Raw genomic sequence first — 20,048 nt, 5'->3', positions numbered from 1 at the left:
AGCCAGAAGAGAAAGGTCCCTTTCAGGTCACCCCAAAGGTTTGGCAGAGCATGCTATAGGTTTGGCGGGCTGCTGCATTCAGACCTATAGGCAATAAACATTGGCTTGTCTTTGCAGGTGGTGCTTTGGCCCATCCATTCAGGTGCATGGGAGAGCTGGCTCTGCACCCCAGAAATGCCTAGGAGCATCGCTGTCAGCAACAAAATTTGGCCTTGCCGCCACGAGAGCTCAGCACCACACCAGTGAAAATTTCTCCTCTGGGCTGCTCACAGAGTCGCCATTCCCCAGGGTGATACCACAAAACCATTTCCTTATATGCAGACATCCAGAGCACACGCTTTCCAAACACCTTTTTTCACAAGAAATATTAAGCCCCTTCATTTCCCATGGGAGGCTCATGCCCTCCTGATCTCACACGGACATCCTCCACACGCTTCTCAGATCTCACTAGCTAAACTCGGGGCTGCAGCAGAAATATAATGAAGACTGGCCTCATGAATACTATATAAACACTTCCAGGCAAGGAAGGGGCTGCTTCTCTTCTGTGCTCTGTGGGTGGGAAAATGCCTTTTGCTTTAAATGGGAAAGTCAGTGGAAGAATTCCCCCGTTTCTTGCTGGCCTCTCTGCTGTATGCATACCCCTGGGAAAAGCAGCTGAGCATAAATACAGGGGCATGAATTGTAAAAGTGTCACAGCAAACAACGTCAGTGCATGTGTGAATTAAAGGATAAAGGCCAAAGGGGAGTGGTGCTGTCCAGAGACGCAGGCCCAATTTCCCTCTTCAGTGTATACCACATTTACACTGTGCAGTATCACAAATGCAGCTGCAGTTAGGTCAGATTTATACTGAAACCAGCAGGAAAGGTATTACACATCCTCTGCACAAAAGGACCTGGGGGGACAGGGGACAAGAAGCTGAACAGGAGCCAGCAGTGCGCCCTTGGTGCCAAGAAGGCAAACAGCATCTGGGTCTGCATAGGTAGGAGCGGTGCCGGCAGATGGAGGGCAGTGATTCTTCCCCTCTATTCAGCACTGCGGAGGCCACATCTGGAGTCCTGTGTCCAGCTGTTGACCCCCCACTACAGAAAGGTTGTGGACACATTGGAGAGAGTCCAGTGCAGGATCAAGGATGTTAGCAATTCAGAAAGAGCCCAACACAGAGTGACAAAAATGATTTGGGGGCCTGCAAGGCACGACTGATGAGGGAAGCCTGAATGAACTTGGATTATTGAGTCTGGAGACGGGAAGGCTGAGGGGAGATGTGATAACAGCCTTCAAGTACCTGAAGGGTGGTGATAGAGAGGATGGATATGGGCTTTATTCCATGACCATAGTGGACAGGACTAGGAGCAGTGGCCTCAAGCTGGAGCAAGGGAAACTGAGGATGGAGATTAGGAAAAACTTTCTGACTCGGAGGGTGTTCAGGCACCTCAAGAAGTTTTGGACTCTCCATCCCTGGAAATATCCAGAGCAAGTTGGACAGACACTTGTCTGCGATGGTTTGGTCAGGGTTGATCCAAACTTGAACAGATAACATCATGAGGTCCCTTCCAGCCTGATTTTCCTATGATTTGTATAGTTTTAGTAATAGGTTAGAGAAGGCCTGGTCTGGGATGGTTTATACAGGGATAACCTTGCTTCAGACAGGGGGGTGGACTAGATGCCCTCCAGAGACCCCTCCCAGCCCTACTTTTTCATGCTTCTATAATTAGGTTTGTGATTCTAACTCTTTTCACTCGGTCTGTAATTATCTCCTGTTGCTCCCAGCAGAAGTTATTTTTGTACCAGTTATTTAGTTTAAGCTCTTTTTGCTTCTCCCCAAACTCTTAGGAAGGGCTGAAAGCTTGTCTGACACCTTTCTCACCCATACAGTTAGCCAAAGAAAATAGGGCCAATGCAGCATCAATGCATTTAATTGGAAGGGTGGTCTCATGGCCAAAATAAATTCAATTTGCAAATAATTTGGGTTCAGCGTCCACCTTTGCCATGGACCTGTTGTATGAGGCTGCTAATTTGGAGGCTTATCTCTTCACTATCTCTGGGGTCCCCTCCAGCTCCATGACTTAGTTGCTTTGTGTCTGCAAAAGGGGAGACATAGCCCTTCTTTACCTGGCATCTGAAGTTGTGAAGATGCGTGAGTCCATGCAAAACATTCAAATTCAGCCCTGCCACCTGCAGATACAGAGAACGAACTGTGCCTCTTAGTTCAGCTCTGTACTGTTTGGTCTGCCTTTAATTGTATTTCATATTAGGCTTTATTTGAAGGTTTTAAATTAAACTTCTGCAGCTCGCTGAATGGGGCAGGGACAGCCAGTGCTGTTCCACCTCTATTATTTTCTTGGTAGCAGCTGGCAGCCACTTTGCTCACAATTTATTATTATTTGCATTACGGATTTGTTCGCACTATAAACAGGATTTGTATCGGCAGCTTTGCCAGCCGCCCATAAATCATGGCTAGCTGTAAACAGGCTGCCTGCCCAATAAAACCAGCAGGGAAACATGGTTTTCATTGGGAGAACATCGTAAGTGGAAAAAGAGCATTTACTTCGCATAACGGTTCTCCCTTGGACATTTCACATTTGTTTACAGTCGATGTGCTGAGACTGGTGATTGGATACGTGATCTCAGCTGGGTCGTTTTCAGGATGCATTATAAATACTGCCCTCCCCACCCCAGGAGACGGATACGAGTTTTCCCTGTGGATTGTAACTGGGTTGAGCTGCTTGATCATGTATGAGCAGGCCTTATAACCCGGCCCCTTGCTGCTGAGCTGGGTAAGTCATCTTAGTCTTCGTTGTCGTGTCTTCAATCCAACTTTTCTATATGGTCCTTTCCCAGTGTTTCCGGGTAAGTAAACTGGTTGCTTGACAAACAGAGGGGCTCAGTTATTGCTGTGGGTTTTAAGTTTGGTGTAATTTTTACAGAGAGGGTGTGCACCTTTCAATGGGGAAACGTGTGTCTGAAGCAGCACCTTGCCCTGCCACATCACTCATTCGGCCCAGCTGAGGTTTTTCACGGCTGGCGAGCATTGAGATGCATGATTGCTAGTGTATGATCTGAGAAATGCACACCCAGTGTGTGTGTCTTGGGCTCTTTTTCCAAGGAGCTTGAGCCTGATGAAGTGCGTGGGGCTGGGTTTGTAGGAAGCCCTCGACACTTTGCCTTTTCTATTCTGGTGCTCAATGCAGGGACCCAAACAGAGCCCAAATCACCTGCCCACTGCCTCCAGGCCCTGCAAAGCCAGTGGGAATAGCAGACACTTAAGTTTTGCCTGTAAAGTCAGCAGAGGTGATGCTGAAGGAGAACCACTGAAAGTGCTGCTTTCACCAACTCACTTGTTAACCATGTTTGCTCCCTAAGGCAGAGGTTTGCAGTCTGTGGTCCTGAGGTTTTGCACACTATGTCTAAGGCAACAGTTCCCAAAATGTGGGTCACGACCACAAATGGGGTCACACCATGAGCGGATGGGGTGGCTGTGAGTTGGGAGTGAGGAAATGGGGCCGCCAATGGTGTCATGCTGAGGAAAAGTTTGGGAAGCACTGCTCTAAGGCGCCCCCGAAAGATGACTATGATCGATCAAACAGATGTGAATACCCGCACTTACAATTCACAGGGGTCTGCACCTCCATTTGAAATCTTTTAGGGGTCCACAAATGGGGGAAAAAAAAGGTTGAAAACCATTGCCTTAAGAAAATGGCCAAGTCCTTGCTTTTTTCATGTGATGTTCAGGTTGGCAGTGAATCGGTAGTGGAGGGAAGGAGAAACTAGCTCTCGGTGGAAGATAAGGAGACAGACACTGCTTTCTGCCAGTCTATGATTGCTTATGATGGCATTCGATTTCCTTAAAGAGCTGATATTTGTTAACGCTTTAGCAGCAAATGGGGACAAACTAGGTTGGAGTTGACTGTAGGGGCATATGATGGACAACATGTGGACTTATCCCACAGACTTTCTTCTTCTGGAGAGCACCTTGATCCAGTCTAGCTCAGTCCCCATTGAAAGCCACTCAGAAATTGCTATTGAGCTTTAAATGCACACCCTATCATGGTCCAAACTAACTTTCATGTGCCTCAATCAGTGCTTCAATGCTGTATAGAGCAGCACCTCAATTGTCTGGAGAGATGGGCAGGAGCTGTGAGGGAGGCAACACAAAGCTTTTAATGCAGGAAAGAAACAGGTTGCTTGGAGATGCTTCCCCCTTTCACACCCAGGAGTCCATCATAAAAAATGAAGGCTTGAATATCACCAATTCTGCAGCAGCTTTAATTGGGATGGAGTTGCTCAGGCTACCCAAGGGTGTTTGCTGGAAGCAGCATTGCACTATACGACTGTAAGGAAATGCTCTACAGGATCAGCCCCGTGCTGCATCTAGTCCTTTCTCCTGCCTCTGAGGGTGAAGCACCAGTTGCTTCAGTGGAAAAGGTTCACCGCCTTTCATGTAGGCTCTTTGCATTTGGGCCATGTGCTGTTTTCTTTGCATGGTTGCCTTTGCACCTGACACTGCAGAGCCTGAAGCCCTGCTTTGTATGGTTTCTAGGGGCCGGTGTAACTTAGCACTAATAATAATAGCAGGACAGCTTCTTCCCAGTCTCCATCATGAAGAGAGCAGCTTATTATACCTTAAAGATTGATGTTGCCCCTCCAGGCTTTAGGATTTATGATCTTACTTGCCAGCAAGGTTGTAGTTTAATGGAACAAGATCTTATTAACCGTGAAATCCAGGCATTGCTGTTTATCTAAAGCAAACTGTTTTGTGTTAACCAGCCCCCTCTGTCAGCGCTGTCATGATTGAGCTGGAATTTCCCCTGGCTCTTACACGTTATGCAGACGGATCATGACTGCTAAACCCCAGGGTACTCAGTTTTCATACAGAGGTTGCTTTAAAAAAAAAAAAAAATTGCATTTGGGTGTGGGGGGCTGTAGGGTATTAAGACTGCAACTGGGACCCAACCCCATCTTTGTGCACGGCACTGTGCAAAATGCAAAATAAGGATAGTTTTTGGCCTGAAGAGCTGATGGTACTCTAAACAGAGAAGATAGATGAAGGGTTTCAGCAAAAAGAAAGGCACAGGAAAGAAAATGACTCGGTCATCCGTGTCAGGTGGGTTCTCGGGACCATGCTGTAGCCTCTAGATGCTGCCACTTCTCTTCCCAGATGCTTTTTTGCCAATGGCATGTAAGACGTTTAACCAGGATGAATGTGAAAAACAGATCTGTTATCCCCAGGGACCCCAGCACTGCCCTCTCTAGCTGTTCCCAGCTAGCAATCCCAGACAAGAAGGCTGCTCTTTCCAAACAGTTTTGAATGGGGAAATGTCTGCCCACAGATAATTATATCTGGGATCTATCCCTCATTTATTTTCCTCCCCATCACTGGTTTAGAGATGCCTGTGGTTCCAGAGGTGCTACAAACGGAAGGTTTTTCTCCTTTGGAGGAACGTAAGCATTTGCCTGTTGGAGGCAATAGCTGGCTTTGCAAACATTGAGAGCATAGGAGCTTTCTGAACTAGACGGGGGATGTGGCCAGTATGCAATCACTGACAGTGGCCAGTCCCAGATGCCTCACGCCGTGCAGCTTTATAGGAGGCTGTTTCAGAAAGCACTGGAAGTTTCAAGACACAACTGTTTTGCGTGCACTGATTATTTTGCTTCTCTAAGCCATCATAAATAATGGGGGCTTTCGACGAACATCAGTGTCTGCTGCTACATCTGTAGTTTCCACGTACCGCATGCAAAATGGGTCCTCAAGGTGCTTTCAAGGGGCATGGTGCTCAATAGCTAGATGTGTATAGATCCAGCTGAGCTGCCTGAGTTTCAGAGGTGTGCACCTCCTCACTTCGGAGGCCATTGAAGGTAGTGAGCACCTCTGCAGATAGGGGTTTACCTGCTTCTGCAAGCCAGGACTGTGAACACTGGCCCTAATATCTCTGCACCTGAAGCTGAATGGGTGCAGAGCTGCCATTCATGTGCTGGTTAGCATGCATCACAGGTGCTGTGCCTATGCATCTCTCATTTGGGCCATGTCCTTCCTCTGGAGCTTTTGCCCTGCAGAATAGATACAGACAGCATGGAGATCTGCATCTGCACTCAAACAAGCCAGGATACCCTGCAGACAAATTCAGAGTTGCATGTGTCGGTGGGATGAGAGACTCGTTTGGATGGCAATCCCCATGAAAAATCTGCAGAGGCATAATTGTTACATGGTTAAGCAAGGGTGGGCAAAATCCAGCCCACGGTGAACTCAGTTTCCCACAGTGATGGCGCCTTCTGGCTGCCAGTCCCAGCCCCACTGCCCAGGCACTCCAGCCCACCCCCACTGCACCTACCGCCAAGGGTGGGCCCCGAGCAGGCAGGGCACATGGCTGGGCACCTGGGATAGGGGAGCAAGACAGGCTGGCAGGGCCGGGGAGACCTCAGGATCTTGGGATGGTGAGAGCACGGGGCCAGGGCTGGGGCCAAAGTCATGATCCGCTACGTGCATGCCCTTGCAATGAGCATGGGTTTTGTGGGCAGGGGAATGAAGGGAGTGCATTGTGGCTCTGGCTTGGCCCCATGCTGTCACCACCCCAAAATCCCAGCCCCAGCCCTAGAGCAGCAACCTGCTCAGCCACATGCCTTGTCCACACAGCTCCTGGCCAGCCTCCGTGGAGACCCTGGGATTACAAGACTGTGACAGCACAAGCCTGGAGCTGGGGCTGGGGCTGGGGCTGGGGCTGGGGCTGGGGCAGAGCCCTCCTTCCTTGGGTAGGGGCATGCGGGAAGTGCATCACAGCTCTGCAGTGGCCCCACACTATGATGGCTTCACAATCCTAGGGTCTCCATTGACACTGGCTGGGAATTGCTCAGGCTGATGGGAAATCTGCAGACTGGATCTGCCATTTTGCCAGCCCCAGCAGTACAGCACTGTAAATGTATGGGTAATCATAATAGGGTTGAATATGCTCGCTATTTAAGCATATTATTATTATTGTTGCTGTCATTTTTTGTTGTCATTTTTGCTGTCACCATATCTTCATCATCATTATTATTATAGTATAGTGCTTTATTCAATAGAGCAGGGGTTGGCAACCGATGGCCTGTGGGCCAAATCCAGGTCCAAGGGTCAGCAGAGGGTCTTTGGGGTGTTCTTGTAGCTGGGGGCTTTGGTGGCATCACACCATGGCCACGTGATGGAGAAGCTCTCTCATGTCTCAGCTGAGCTGCAGGAAGAAGTGGTGGTGATGGCAGCAGCAGAGCCAGGTCCTAACACCAAGCCTGTCTTAGACCCAAACTGAGTCATTCCAGATCAGTACCACAGAAAAGTTGCTGTAGAGCATCTAGGTTGATGAGATGTGTTGGCAGGTGTTATGTGGCCTTATGCACCATTGCATATGCAGATGGGATGGGGATGCATGGCTACATGGTAGCATGCTTCATAAAGGATTTTATGGGCTCTTTGTTGTTGTTTCAAGCCTAGGACATGCAGCAATGGGGGTGGCATGGAGCACCCCCAGCCTGCCAGGCAAACTGGGAATTCCTCTTTCCATTAGCCCTCTGCATTCCTCATAACAGACATCCCAGGCCTGGAAGACAATCACCATTGGGTCTCCATCCCATTCTGCGTGCTGTATCTTATTACCCTGTCAGGGAATGATATAATGCTGTTTCCTTCACAAAGACCCAACGTCTTCATGAGCCCATGAAGTACTTCCTCTCCATGTTGGCCATCATGGACATAGGCTCGGTTCTTTGCATACTGCCTTCAACCCTGAGGATCTTCTGGTTTAACTGCAGGAAGATTAGGTTTGAAGCCTGCCTTACCCAGATGTGTTTCATCCATATCCCATTAGTGATCGAATCCTCTGTGCTTCTAGCCATGGCTTTTGTCCACTATTTCTATCTCCTATCCACTGAGATACTCATCCATGTTAAACAAGCCAACTGTCATAAAAATAAGGCTAACAATCATCATCAGAGCAGTGGTATCTCTCTCCCCTTTTCCCTTTCTGGTCAAAAGGCTAATTTAATGCAGGGACAACATGTTTTCCCATTCATTTTGCTTTCACCCAGATATCATGAACCTGGCTTGTGCTGATATCAACGTAATGTCTTCTATGGTTTAAATGTCCTCTTTTCAATGGTGGGCATGGACTCCTTGTTCATTGTGCTATATTATATTCTGATCATTAAGACTGGCATTAGTCTTGCCACCAAAAGGGAGTGCCTCAAAGCTTTGAGCACCTGTGTCTCCCATATCTGTGTTTTCCTAATTTTCCTCATTGCAATGATTGTGTTGTCTATGACCCATCACTTTGAAAAGGATGTCCCTCCATTAATAACTCTGTGGTGGCCTATGTCTACCCTGTGGTCCCACCTGCTTTGAATCCCATCATATACATCAAATCCATGCACATCCACAAGGCCATACACCGATCACTACCACCATGGAAGAGCAATCCAATATGATGAGTTTTCCCAGAAAATCTTTGTGCCCAATAAAAAAGGGGGAGACCTGCATGGTCAGAAGAAGAAAAATGCAACTCTGTGTGGATGCCAGATCCCATCTGGCTATGATGGTTTTTCATTGTCTGCCTGTAAGGCTCCCCTCACCCAACAGTCGCAATAGACCCCACTGTGCTAATCTCATGGCTCTGCATGAAAAAGTCATCGAGTCATAGAGAAGTGGGGAAGGAAGGGACCTCCAGAGGTCACATCTAGCCCACCCACCCTGCCTGAGGTAGGACCATCCCAATCCAAACCATCCCAGACAAACTCATAATCTAAATCTATACAAGACTGCTGTCGACCCTGACACAACCCAAAGGGGAGAATCTCACTGGCTGGAGGCAGGTGGAGGATTAAGGGCTAAACTAACGGAAGGGTCAATGCAGTGAGGAGTGATATCTATATATTTTTCAAAAGCTTCTAACCTTCAAAACCAATGCAAGCTTCTCACCACCCTCTTGCCCTGTATCACCTCTCCCTGCCTCCAGACTCAGCACATGGGGCATGGGCCACAGACTTCTCAGGGCAGGGCCTTTAACCAAGACTTTCAAAAGTTATGTTTCTGAATAAACCTAAGTATCGCTTGGTGAGTTGGTGGCACCTGACAGAGGCCTGTTTGTAGATTTCCAACACACATCTACTCATTCACTAATGCACCATAGTTACTGCACATTAAGTGTAGTATTGTATAACCAAATACTAAATCAATGCACAGTAACTGGTGCCACTGCACAGTAGTGCCAGCACACAGCTTTTTAGTGATGCTAACTGAGCAGAAGTCTAATAATACTGCACAGTAGCGTATTAGTAGGGTTAAATCTATTCCAGGAGGTTTTATCACATGATGTAATGACATTAATGACTTTATATCAGGAAGGAAAATGCACATTACTATTACATTTTAGAAACCCACTGGACGGCTGTATAAATCAGAGTCAACATTTAATATTTATTTTAATGAATGCCTTATCATTTATCTCCTGGGTGACTCTCAGCAGTCTCCTGGAGTTTTATCTCTAATTCCTGGAGACTCCAGGGCAATCCTGGAGGGTTGGCAACCCTATGTATTAACAAGGTTTTTGCCCTGCATGCTACTGAGCAGTAGGATCAGGTCACTGTGCAGTTAGCGTCTTGTGTAGATGCACCCCCTGTGTCTCAATCTGACTACCTAGCCTCACAAGCCCTTTTCAGAAACCTCAGCCAGTATCTTTGATTCTGTTTGTCAAACACTAAGCGCACATTGGTGGAGCTGTGTACAGCAGTGCCTTTTGCACCTTTTGTAGATATTAATGAGCCTCACTCTGTCGTGGTCTCTTGTTCTTTCCATGGTTATATACTGAAAGTTATATACTGGATGTTTCAGAATATGTTATGGATAATAAAGGAGATTTGCTTACATAAAATGGTTGTAAACTATACTTATATCATTCTCCTATATGTATACAGCAGGATTATGCTAAGATGGCTGTATTCACAGAGCAGTGAGAATGAAAAGCTGCCTGAAGGGAAGCTCCTCAAGCAAAGGCTGGATAGGCACTGGGGTGGGGTGGGTTAGGAACAGCTCATCTTCCATCAATGCAAGGGGTTGGACTAGAGGTACGTTGAAGTCCCTTGCAACCATAAGGTTCTCTGACTTCTTTTGAAACCAATGGTTCTCATCAGCTCTGAAAAGCAAGGTCTTTATGGCAAGTAAAGTTTATATGCACGTACATAGTATGAGTATGCACCATGCATTTATTGCCTAGATATTGTTTTGGCTTCCAGCTGTAGAAGACAAAAGATGAGATTTAAATGGGTGGTGAAGCACTGGAAGAGACTCCCCAGAGAGGTGGTGGATTCTCCATCCTTGGAGGTTTTTAAGCCCTGGCTAGACAAAGCCTTGGCTAGGATGATGTAGTTGGGACTGGTCCTGCTTGGAGCAGGGGGTTGGACTGGATGTGACTTCCAGAGGTCCCTTCCAGACCTAATTTTCTATGATTATATGGCTCTAAGAATATATTAACACCCTGAGATACATCTATTCAGTCTTAATCTTCTCCATTGCCACAATCAGACTCTTGAGGTGGGCTGCTTTGGGACAAGAGGCTGTCCATTGATCAGCTCCCTGCCCACCTCCTTCTTCCACTTGTAATCACCACTATGATATATAAAGTTGAGACAGATTTGGAGAGGGATGCTGGTGACATGCACCATAACTGTCCTGTAAGGGCTGATTGGGCTGTAGGCAGTCGATCCAAGTGGATCGTGCTAGGTCAGGGGTTTACCAGAGTGGAAGCCAAAGTCAAACCAAATGTCAATCCCAGTTTAGCTGAGGGTTGAGCCCAGGTCATGGCTACAGCATGCAATTGAACCAAAGTACAAGACAGGAGCAAGTAAGAGCAGGAAGGTAAGTCCAAGCCAGAGTTTCAGAGCATGGAGTCAGGGTGCAGAGTTTGAAGCACGCCAAAGGCACAGCAAGGTGGTCTGTTCCCAGACTTCTCACTGCTGCCTAGTTTCCATTAATATAACCAGTGTGGACAGGGCCTCTCCCAAAGGGACAACTCAACCTGATTACCTCCACCTATGGCCTTGGACCAGATCAACCTGGGCTTGTCCAGAGCTCATGATATGGTCCAGATGTTGCTCAGCCAGATGTGTGCATTTTTACAATCAGCTAAAACCAGGCCACAAGCTGGAGGCTGCTAGAATAAGTTGTTGTTGTTTTTTTTTATCCAAAATATTTACCTAGAGTTGAGTGTTGCTGCTTTGCTTCTTCACCTTGTCACCAATATATAAGTGAAGAGGTTTCAGCTCTAAATAAGACCACACGTGCACAAGGGAGTATGCAGTATGCACAGACCCCTTGACCAAGCTACTAGGACCCAAAGTTCAAAGCTGCTGGTATGAGAGATGTGATGCCCTGGAGTTGGCTCAGGGCAAACAGGAGGGAAGTTCATGAAGTCCTGTCTGCTCCATACCCACCCTACACTGAGATAACACAGTGGATAGGTGGTTTCCTGCTGGTCCCAAGACAACCTAAAATACCCTCCTGGGGGAACCAGAAGGGAGAGTTGTGATTCATGGAAACACAGAAAAGTAGGGCCGGAAGGGACCTCAGGAGGACCATTCTCCTGGAGCTGCTAATGGGATAGCAACACAAATGCAGCACTTATTTGCCCCTGACTGTGAATAATGGTACAAGCCAACCCTAGAGTTGCATGCATTTCTTTCTGGTATTTGCAACCCAACTGTTTGAAAAGTGTGTGGGTGTGCATTTGTGTGTGCACATAAATACAGGGGCTGGACATATATGAACTTGTCACATGTACCGTGTCTTGTCTGGGATGAGCACTTGCTCTAAGTTGCTGGCATCTTGGGGCCTCTCAAGTGGAGGACATAAGAAGTTGCCTGGACCAATGCAGCCCTGGGATAAAGATGAGGCAGCTCAAAATGGGTGAGACTCCTAAAATGGTAGAAACTAATTTTCACTAGGTTCAAGATGTGTTGTTAAGAGGTGCCCACCAGCAGGGCATCTGAAGCAGCCCCACATCCTCTGTGATAGCATGCAGAGCCATGTGTCCTGTTTTCTCTCATGCACACACAGAGGGAGGAGAGAAAAAAAACAGCTCCAGGGGCAGGGAACCCAGCCAGGCTGCCTCACAGCAGGATCCAAGCTGAGTTTCCATTCTGAGGCTGGGAGCTAAAATAAGATATCCTAAAAATGCATGCCTTCGCCACCACTGAGTCACCCCAAATCAACTCAAAGGGAGGATTCCAGCTTAGTTTCTCTTCCTAGGGTAATACTAAAGGTAAAGTTACACTTTACACTTAAGGAGATTTAAAACATGAGCATCTGCGTGTTAAAGCTCATTCAGCCATGCTAAGTGCCCTCTGAGCATCTCAAAGTTATACCGCTTGAGGCAAGAGTTAACTCTTGGCTGTGCTACCTAGCTTGTGTCAGGGTAGCTTCAGTCCGCTTCATGGAAATAAAATGAGCAATTTTCAGTCCTCCAGCATCCCAGGATGCACTGCTCCAACTCCCACCCCCCTTGTTCCCCAAAGCAGGTGTTGCAGCTCCTAGTCATGCCACTGCCCACCAGCCTTCGAGGTGCAATTCAGAGCTGTGCTGGCAACAGATTATATTAACCCTTTAAGTGTGACTGCTCACAGCATGTTCTGCTTTAACACCGCTTAACATTTCACTACAGTCTAAGTGCAACATGTAGCTTCCCCTTACCTGGATATACGCAACTGCCCTTTTTTAACCCCATGACACTTCTTATCAGGATCAGGTATAACCCCGAGGCTGTTACCCATCTCCTGCTGTGTCCATTCAACTGAGGACAAAATCATAGAAAAAGGCTGGCAGGGCCCTCTGGAAGTCATATCTAGTACAAACCCAGCTCAAGGCAGGATCATCCCCAACCAAACCATCCCCGACACGTTCTGGTCTAACCTAGTCCTAAAACTACAAAATTGACTTTGTTGCACAACTATAGGGCATATTGCACAAAGACACCAAAAACACCCTCACCTGCCACTCATAAAGCAGAAGGACAACAGGTACTGCAAGGGTTGTTAAAATGAACTCATAGACACATAGAGACACATGAATTTAGGCTGGACGGGGCCTCCATTGGTCACATCTTTCTGACCTCCTGCCTGAGGCAGGATCAGCCTTATCCAAACCATCCCAGACACACTTATGGTCTAACCTATTAATAAAACTATGCCGTCAACTCTGACACAGTACAAGATATAGTACCCAAACCTGCCACAGGTAAAGCAGACAGACCACAGTGGTCAACATCCAGCTGCTGCAAAGGGTGTTAAAATACACTTGAGAGATCCAAGGGAGAGGATCATTGTTGCCAGCCTTGGCCATTTTCAAGGGGCCTAAGCCAAGCTACAGAACTGCGGCTAAGCAGAAGGCCCCAAAGCCTGTTTCTGAGTGGCTGTAGTGTGCACTTTTGCAGACATAACAATCAGCTTGGTCAGCAAAGTAGAGGAAGCCATCAAACACAATTAAACAAAGCACAAGGCCTGGAAGGAGATAAGGGAGGACGATAGGTTAAATAAACCAAATACACTATAGCATAGTTTTATCTTAAAATATTAGTAGTAGTGATTGATGTAGCCAAATGTGTTAGATGTTCTTTTGCTGTAATAAATATATTTTTGTTAAGATGCTTATATAATTTGTTCTATGACCGTTCTATGAAATATATGAAATATCAATCCCAGCTAATTAATGCCTTCCAAGGCCACAAGAAAACTAGTTCAGTTCAGTTCTAAGTCTTGTTTCTTTGAAACAAAAAAAAGATAAGTAAAACAAATCAGACATAATTGATTAGAATATTAAAACCAGACATCTATCAATATTGGCCATAAGCTAGAAGGAAATTTGGAGAACTCAGCAAATTCACAAAGACCTGCTGTCAATCTCCATGCCACCCACCTCTCGATTCTCCCCAGCCAGTACAGGTGCGAATCTATGTCAGGCTGTCGCAGATACCCAGATAGACTTTGGGATGTTTGTTTTCATGTTTTAACATGCAAGAAAGTAAAAAGTTGGTCTGTAGACCTGTTTCTGCCTCTTATCAGTAGCATACCCACAAGGGTACCTGTGATCTGCGTAACAACATGCCCCTTCCTACGGAGGAAGGCAAGACCCCCCAAAGTCTGTACCAATCTGACTAGGGGGTAACAGTCCTTCCTGACTCCAAACACAGTGTTTGGCCTGACCCTGAGCAAAGGGACAAGCCCCTCTAGACACAAACATCTGGCTTTAAGTCCCTCCAGGAACATTGGCACAGTCACAATTCCAAGCCTGGTTTGCAGCCAACACCCAAAGCCTCTGAGAAAGGTTTAAATAACTCTGACACATGTAGCAGCAGGGGGGTGAAAATTCCCTCTAGGGCCCACCTGGCAACCAGCAAAGCCCAGAAGCCTGGGAAATACCAATAATACAATATAAGCATAGTACTAGCATAGTACCCATAATACTCCCCGAGGCATGAGAAAAGACTGGCATGGTATGGGCATGTCCATGGTATGGGCATGTTCAAAGGAGTGTACAAGAACATGTGGGAAAAGAAGCTACTGGAATGGCATTACCATGGAGAAGGGGCAGAGGAAGACTGAAGATGAGATAGAGAGATATAGTGGAGAGGGACATGGAGAAAAGGAGTTGAAGAAGAAGAGATGTATGACCAAAGTCAGTGGAGAGCCAGGATCCACAATAATGACCCGGTTTAGATGGGACAAATGAAGGGAGCAGAAGGAGACAGAGACAGAGACAACATAGGCATGGCTATACCTAGGTCATTGAAAGAACCACAATCCATTTGGAACTGATAAGGTGAGGAGTTGCATGCTTCAGCTCAGTGTGCCGCTGCTCCTGCCTCTAGCCAGAAACCGACTGGTCCCCTGGCTCCAGCAAACCAAGAGGAGAGTGGATGAACAGAAATGGCATGGTGCTCTAATGAGATCTGAGCTCAGAGAACTCTTCCTGACTGGCAGAACAATGGAGCAAGTTACTCCAGGGAGGTGGTGCGACCTCCAGGGAGGTGGTACAAAATTTTGGTTTCACATTTTGCTGGAGGTCATCAAGAGGAGGCTGAATTGGGAATGCTGAGAAAATAGTTCATCCTGCCTCTGGGCCTGAAGATGGACAAGATGACCCGTCTTCACCCTGGAAAGCTAAGAGGAGGGTTTTATAGTTTTCCTTTATTTGAATTGGTCATCTATTCAAAGTGCACGGGGACCCAATTTGAAATGTCTCATGATGTGGAAACATGAATCAAAAGAATTTGGCTTCAAAAACCCAAACCAGAAGCCAGGATCCTATGCCACAGAGTCAATGTCAAAGCCCCAACCTTAATTCATGCTCCAGTGGTATGGCAAGATCAGAGGCACAATCCTAGGCCCTCAAGGAGGGCACATCACTCTCCTCTCCTGGCACTGGGAATCCTATTCCCTAGGAAGACATCTAGCTCCTTTTGGTCTCAGTGGGAATCCTTGGCACAACCACAGCCAATTCCATCATGTTGGGGTCTGGCTGGATCCTGACAGATAAAAGAATGGGTTGATGGTGTTTGGAAGGGAGGTGGGTTGCCTCTCCCCCACCTCCCACAGGGGGGTATCAGATCCCGGTGCTCCGGGGCAAGTCCCTACGATCATCCTCTGAGGGTATCCCCTTTGTCCCCTGGGGGAAGGGTTCCCCTAGCCAGCTCCCTGTTTGCGTGCTCTGTTCATGCACGGCTCGGGAGCGCGGCTCCCTGCCAGGCTCAGCAAAGAGGGATCCGGGGGCTTCCCCTCCAGATCCTCTGCAGCTGTGCCGGCTCCTGCCCCACTTACCTTTGGGGGATCAGCTGCTGCTGCCCCCGCTGTTGCTTTTCAGCCTCTGCCGCCTCAGGAACGTTGCAGGGGCACACGTGTGCTGAAAGTCCGCACGTGTGCCCAGTCAGCCTCCTCTCCCTCCTACTGCACCCAACTGCACTACTGTCATCTGGTCATGTGCCAGGGGATTGATAACAATGGATCAAGTGATTGATCCCCCCGGCAGGGGGACTGGATCAAGTGATTGATTCTCAGGGAGATCCATCTTGCTTAGCAATTCAACTGAACTGGTGGACTGGAACTTAACCCAACTTTGGGGAGGGAAGGGGAGGGGAGGGTCTGGATGCAGCTCAGGCGTTAGGGACTCACCTGTCTGTATCAAGGGATGATGTCTGAAGCCCCCTGGGTGATAGGTGCTTTCCTGGCTGCGCTGTTCTCGGAAGCCTCCCACGGGCACTTCTCTGCATTTTTCAGTCCCCCTATACATGGCTATGAGTCAGTGGTGGAGATAGGAGTCAGGTTCCTAAACTCCTAAATCAAGCTCCTGGCTTACACAGATAATAAGTAAATGCCATATGTTTTACAACTGAACAAAAAGAGAATTTCTGTGTTGCTTGCAGTTTTGGAATTTCAACTGTGGTTTCTATATGGAAGAAAACCCCTGAACTATCAAAATGCTCCATAGGAATAAAATAGAATAACAGTTTAAAACCAAAACATATTTGGAAAGAGGGAAGCATGGGAAAGACACACATCTCACATCAGTCACCCAAAGACAACACCCAGGAGGCAACATAGCATCATACCACTGTGCAGTTTAAAAACTCCATACCAAGCCATTCAGATTAAAAGAGCATATTAAAGTCTAAGGTCCAAAAAATCTGAATGAAAGATTTCCTTTCAGTTTTCCTCACCGGGGACAGGGGTGGGGAATGTCCAATAACACTGAGATGTTTCCATTGAAATGTTTCATTTATTAGAAACCTGCATCTTCCATAAGGGAGAATGCTTGATCCTCTTCCATGGTGGTTGACTATCTATTTTGATATCATGGGGATGGGTCATTAGATGTGCTTTATAACCACATTGCTTCTCTTCCTCTTGCAGACTTGGACGTGACATGGAATAACAGCAGTGGGTTCCTACCTATGTGCCATGCCCTCCCACAACACTACCAACCTAAGCCCATCTACCTTCATCTTGGTCGGCATCCCTGGGCTGGAGTCTGGCAATTTCTGGATGGCATTCGTGCTCTGCTCTCTGTACATCATGGCGGTGGCAGGCAACAGTGCGGTGCTCTTCATCGTGAAGATGGAGAAAAGCCTACACATCCCTATGTATTTTTTCCTGTGCATGCTTGCTGCCATTGACCTGGTGCTGTCCACCGCTACCGTGCCCAAACTCCTCTCCCTCTATTGGTCTGACATGAGGGAAATCAGCTTTGGTGCCTGCCTCATCCAGATGTTCCTTGTCCACAGCCTCTCTGCTGTTGAGTCCTCTGTCCTGCTGGCCATGGCCTTAGATCGGTACGTGGCCATCTGCCACCCTCTGAGGCATGCATCCATCTTCACCAATGCGGTGACAGCAAAGATTGGGCTGGTGGCCATGGCCAGGGGGGTGATGTTCTTTCTCCCACTACCTCTGCTCATTCTGAACCTGCCATTCTGCGGGTCCAAAGTCCTGTCCCACTCATACTGTCTGCACCAGGATGTCATGAACCTGGCCTGTGCCGGCACCACTCCCAATGTTGTGTATGGCCTGACCGCCATCCTCCTGGTGATGGGGCTGGACTCATTGCTCATCTTCCTGTCCTACATCCTCATCATCCACACGGTTCTGCAGCTGGCCTCCAGCAAGGAGCGGCTCAAGGCCTTCAGCACTTGCGTGGCCCACATCTGTGTGGTGCTAGCCTTCTACGTGCCGCTGATTGGGCTCTCTGTGGTGCACCGGTTACAGAATGGCCACTCACCGCTGATCCATGTGATCATGGGGAATGTCTACATCTTAATGCCACCTGTGCTCAACCCCATTATCTATGGGGTGAGGACCAAGGAAATCCAGAGACGGATCCTGAAGCTCTTTAGGATGGAGAGCTATGGGGCAGCTCAGTGACTTGTCTTCTCCTCTTGACTTCTGTGCCTTTCTGCCTCCTCCTGTGTTTGATCATCAGCTCTTTGGGTCATGAAGCATCTTTTTGTTCTGTTCTCCCACAGTGCTTAAAAAAAAAGGGGTTGTGGACTATGACTGCAGCTCATAAACACTTCTGTTGTACATATAATAAATGATGGGCTCTCCCCAAACCCGACCCTGAAGAAGCCAGTAGCCATTCCACAGCAAGAATTAGTCCTGTTGTGATGGGATGATCCAAATGAGATATCTGGGAAGAGAGGTACATTCATGGGAAACTTGTGAGGTGTCAGAGACTTGAGAAGGCCAGACCCTCCTTCTAGGTACAATCAACCCCAGCCCATTCACTTGCATATCTTGGGGGATTCTCTGTGTTTTACCTCTTTCACCTGTTTTCCAAAAGTACTGTATTTGGACAAATTAATTTTCTTTCAGGAATGTTTCCAGAATCAGCACATGGTGTTGCTCAATCATTAAAAAATAAAACAACTGTGTAGGATCAACAGTTCACACTAAACAGATAATCAGGTCACATGGCTTCTCCCTGGTCTCCACATACCAGTCCCCCCACTCCAATTCCCCAAGTCAATCTTAGCAGAAAAGTCTCATAAGCAAAATTTTGCCTGTGACGTGTTGGTGAGAAGGATGTGGCAAATAATTTCAAATAATAAGAAAACACCAGAAAAATGCCCCTTTGCAGGTCAGGAAGCAGCAGAGAACACATATACGATGTTTTTCTTCATACCAAAGGAATCTTCAGCTTCTCTCTCACCCGCAGAATTGGCTTTCCATGGGTTTGCAAGAAGCTCAACCTCTTGATATTGGGAAGTATGAAAGGTGCTAATTCAAGCTGGGCCAGGGGGCTTGAACCCAAGACCTCCAGGTGGATACCCACACTACTGAGCTGTAGGGGCAAATGAGGGGCAGTCCCCACCAAAGCCCTTTTCAGATCCCAAGACTAAGTCTAGTTGTTAAAATCCAGATCTATGTAAAGGCACTTAAGTCCATTGCATGTCCACATAGGGCATGCATACGGGCTATGGCTGGTATAACACACAATCGGACTGCACAACCAGACAACCACATGCACAGGGCTATGCGTCCAGTCACAGATTTCCTCTGGACACCATGCCAAAAATGCCCTGTCCAAGATCAAAACATTGCAACTTCAACACCCAGGAAAGAAGAGCAGGCCAACACCGATGTCACCTCCACATTTACCATAGAGTAAAGTGAGTTTGCCGCATAGCAAATACACAGTGTGGCTCACTTGAACTCTCTTATTGAATGTAGTCCTAAGTGACTTTTAAGGGGGGCTTGTATTGTAAGGTCACTAGTGCCCTTCTGGAAACCCCACATGAGGTGTTTTAGTAAAAAAGCCCAAATAACCCCCAAATATCCAATGGGGAAAGGAAAGAAGAGCCTCTGTATCTGACAGCTGAACATTACCTCAGTCTGTGCCTTGCTGGCAGGTCCTCAGACACCACTGGGATGGGTGAGGCAGAAAAATGTAAGCAGGACAGTTTTGAATTAATGAGCCAATGAATATACATGTCTCATGCAGTCAACATCACATGCATCCCCGTTTTGTTATTTATGTTGTAGTTTTCCTTTACCTTTTTGTACAATAAAAATGTTCAATCAAAATGAAAAGAAAAAAAGAAAAAGAAGCAGTCTCCTCTTCAATGTTTGCCTTATACTGGGCTGCATTTCTTGGTTATATCATCCTTCTATTTTGATGGAGAAAAACTGGAATCTCTTTCCAGTCCTTGGTTGCTCTAGATTACACACAGAGCTCCTCCTAGCTGCAAGGGGTTGTGTCACTGTTAGTCCTTTTCCAGGGCGGGCTTTGTGTCCCTGCTGTGTGCAAGGGGGATTGTGTAGATGGTCTTGTGGGATCTGTTGGATAAACGGATGCCTACAAATACAGGGGACTTGGCTTGGATGTTTCTATCAAATACATCCCTCCGCATGCATTATCAATACAGGAGGGATCGTTCTGTGCAGAAAGCACTGGGCCAGAACGGAGTCCCCAGCAGGATAAACCACCTTCAAGTGGGCTGATAATTGATCCCATTCAGCTGACCCGACACATAGCAAATGACAAGGGACCTAC

General features: G+C 47.3%; 1 protein-coding gene across 1 annotated transcript; it reads left to right on the top strand.

The window, feature by feature from the left end:
• The first annotated feature begins 2,667 nt into the window (after nt 1-2,667).
• LOC132250338 (olfactory receptor 51E2-like) lies at nt 2,668-19,549 on the top strand. The gene is made up of 2 exons (XM_059726989.1): nt 2,668-2,775; nt 16,913-19,549. The coding sequence occupies exon 2, from the start codon at nt 16,961-16,963 to the stop codon at nt 17,915-17,917; it is 957 nt and encodes a 318-aa protein (XP_059582972.1). The 5' UTR covers nt 2,668-2,775; nt 16,913-16,960; the 3' UTR covers nt 17,918-19,549.
• The last annotated feature ends 499 nt before the right edge of the window (nt 19,550-20,048 follow it).

This window comes from Alligator mississippiensis, chromosome 1 (genome assembly GCF_030867095.1).
Source record: "Alligator mississippiensis isolate rAllMis1 chromosome 1, rAllMis1, whole genome shotgun sequence".
NCBI lineage: Eukaryota > Metazoa > Chordata > Crocodylia > Alligatoridae > Alligator > Alligator mississippiensis.
The sequence above is the reverse complement of the archived record's forward strand: the minus strand, read 5'-3'. Positions and strand labels throughout refer to the sequence as shown.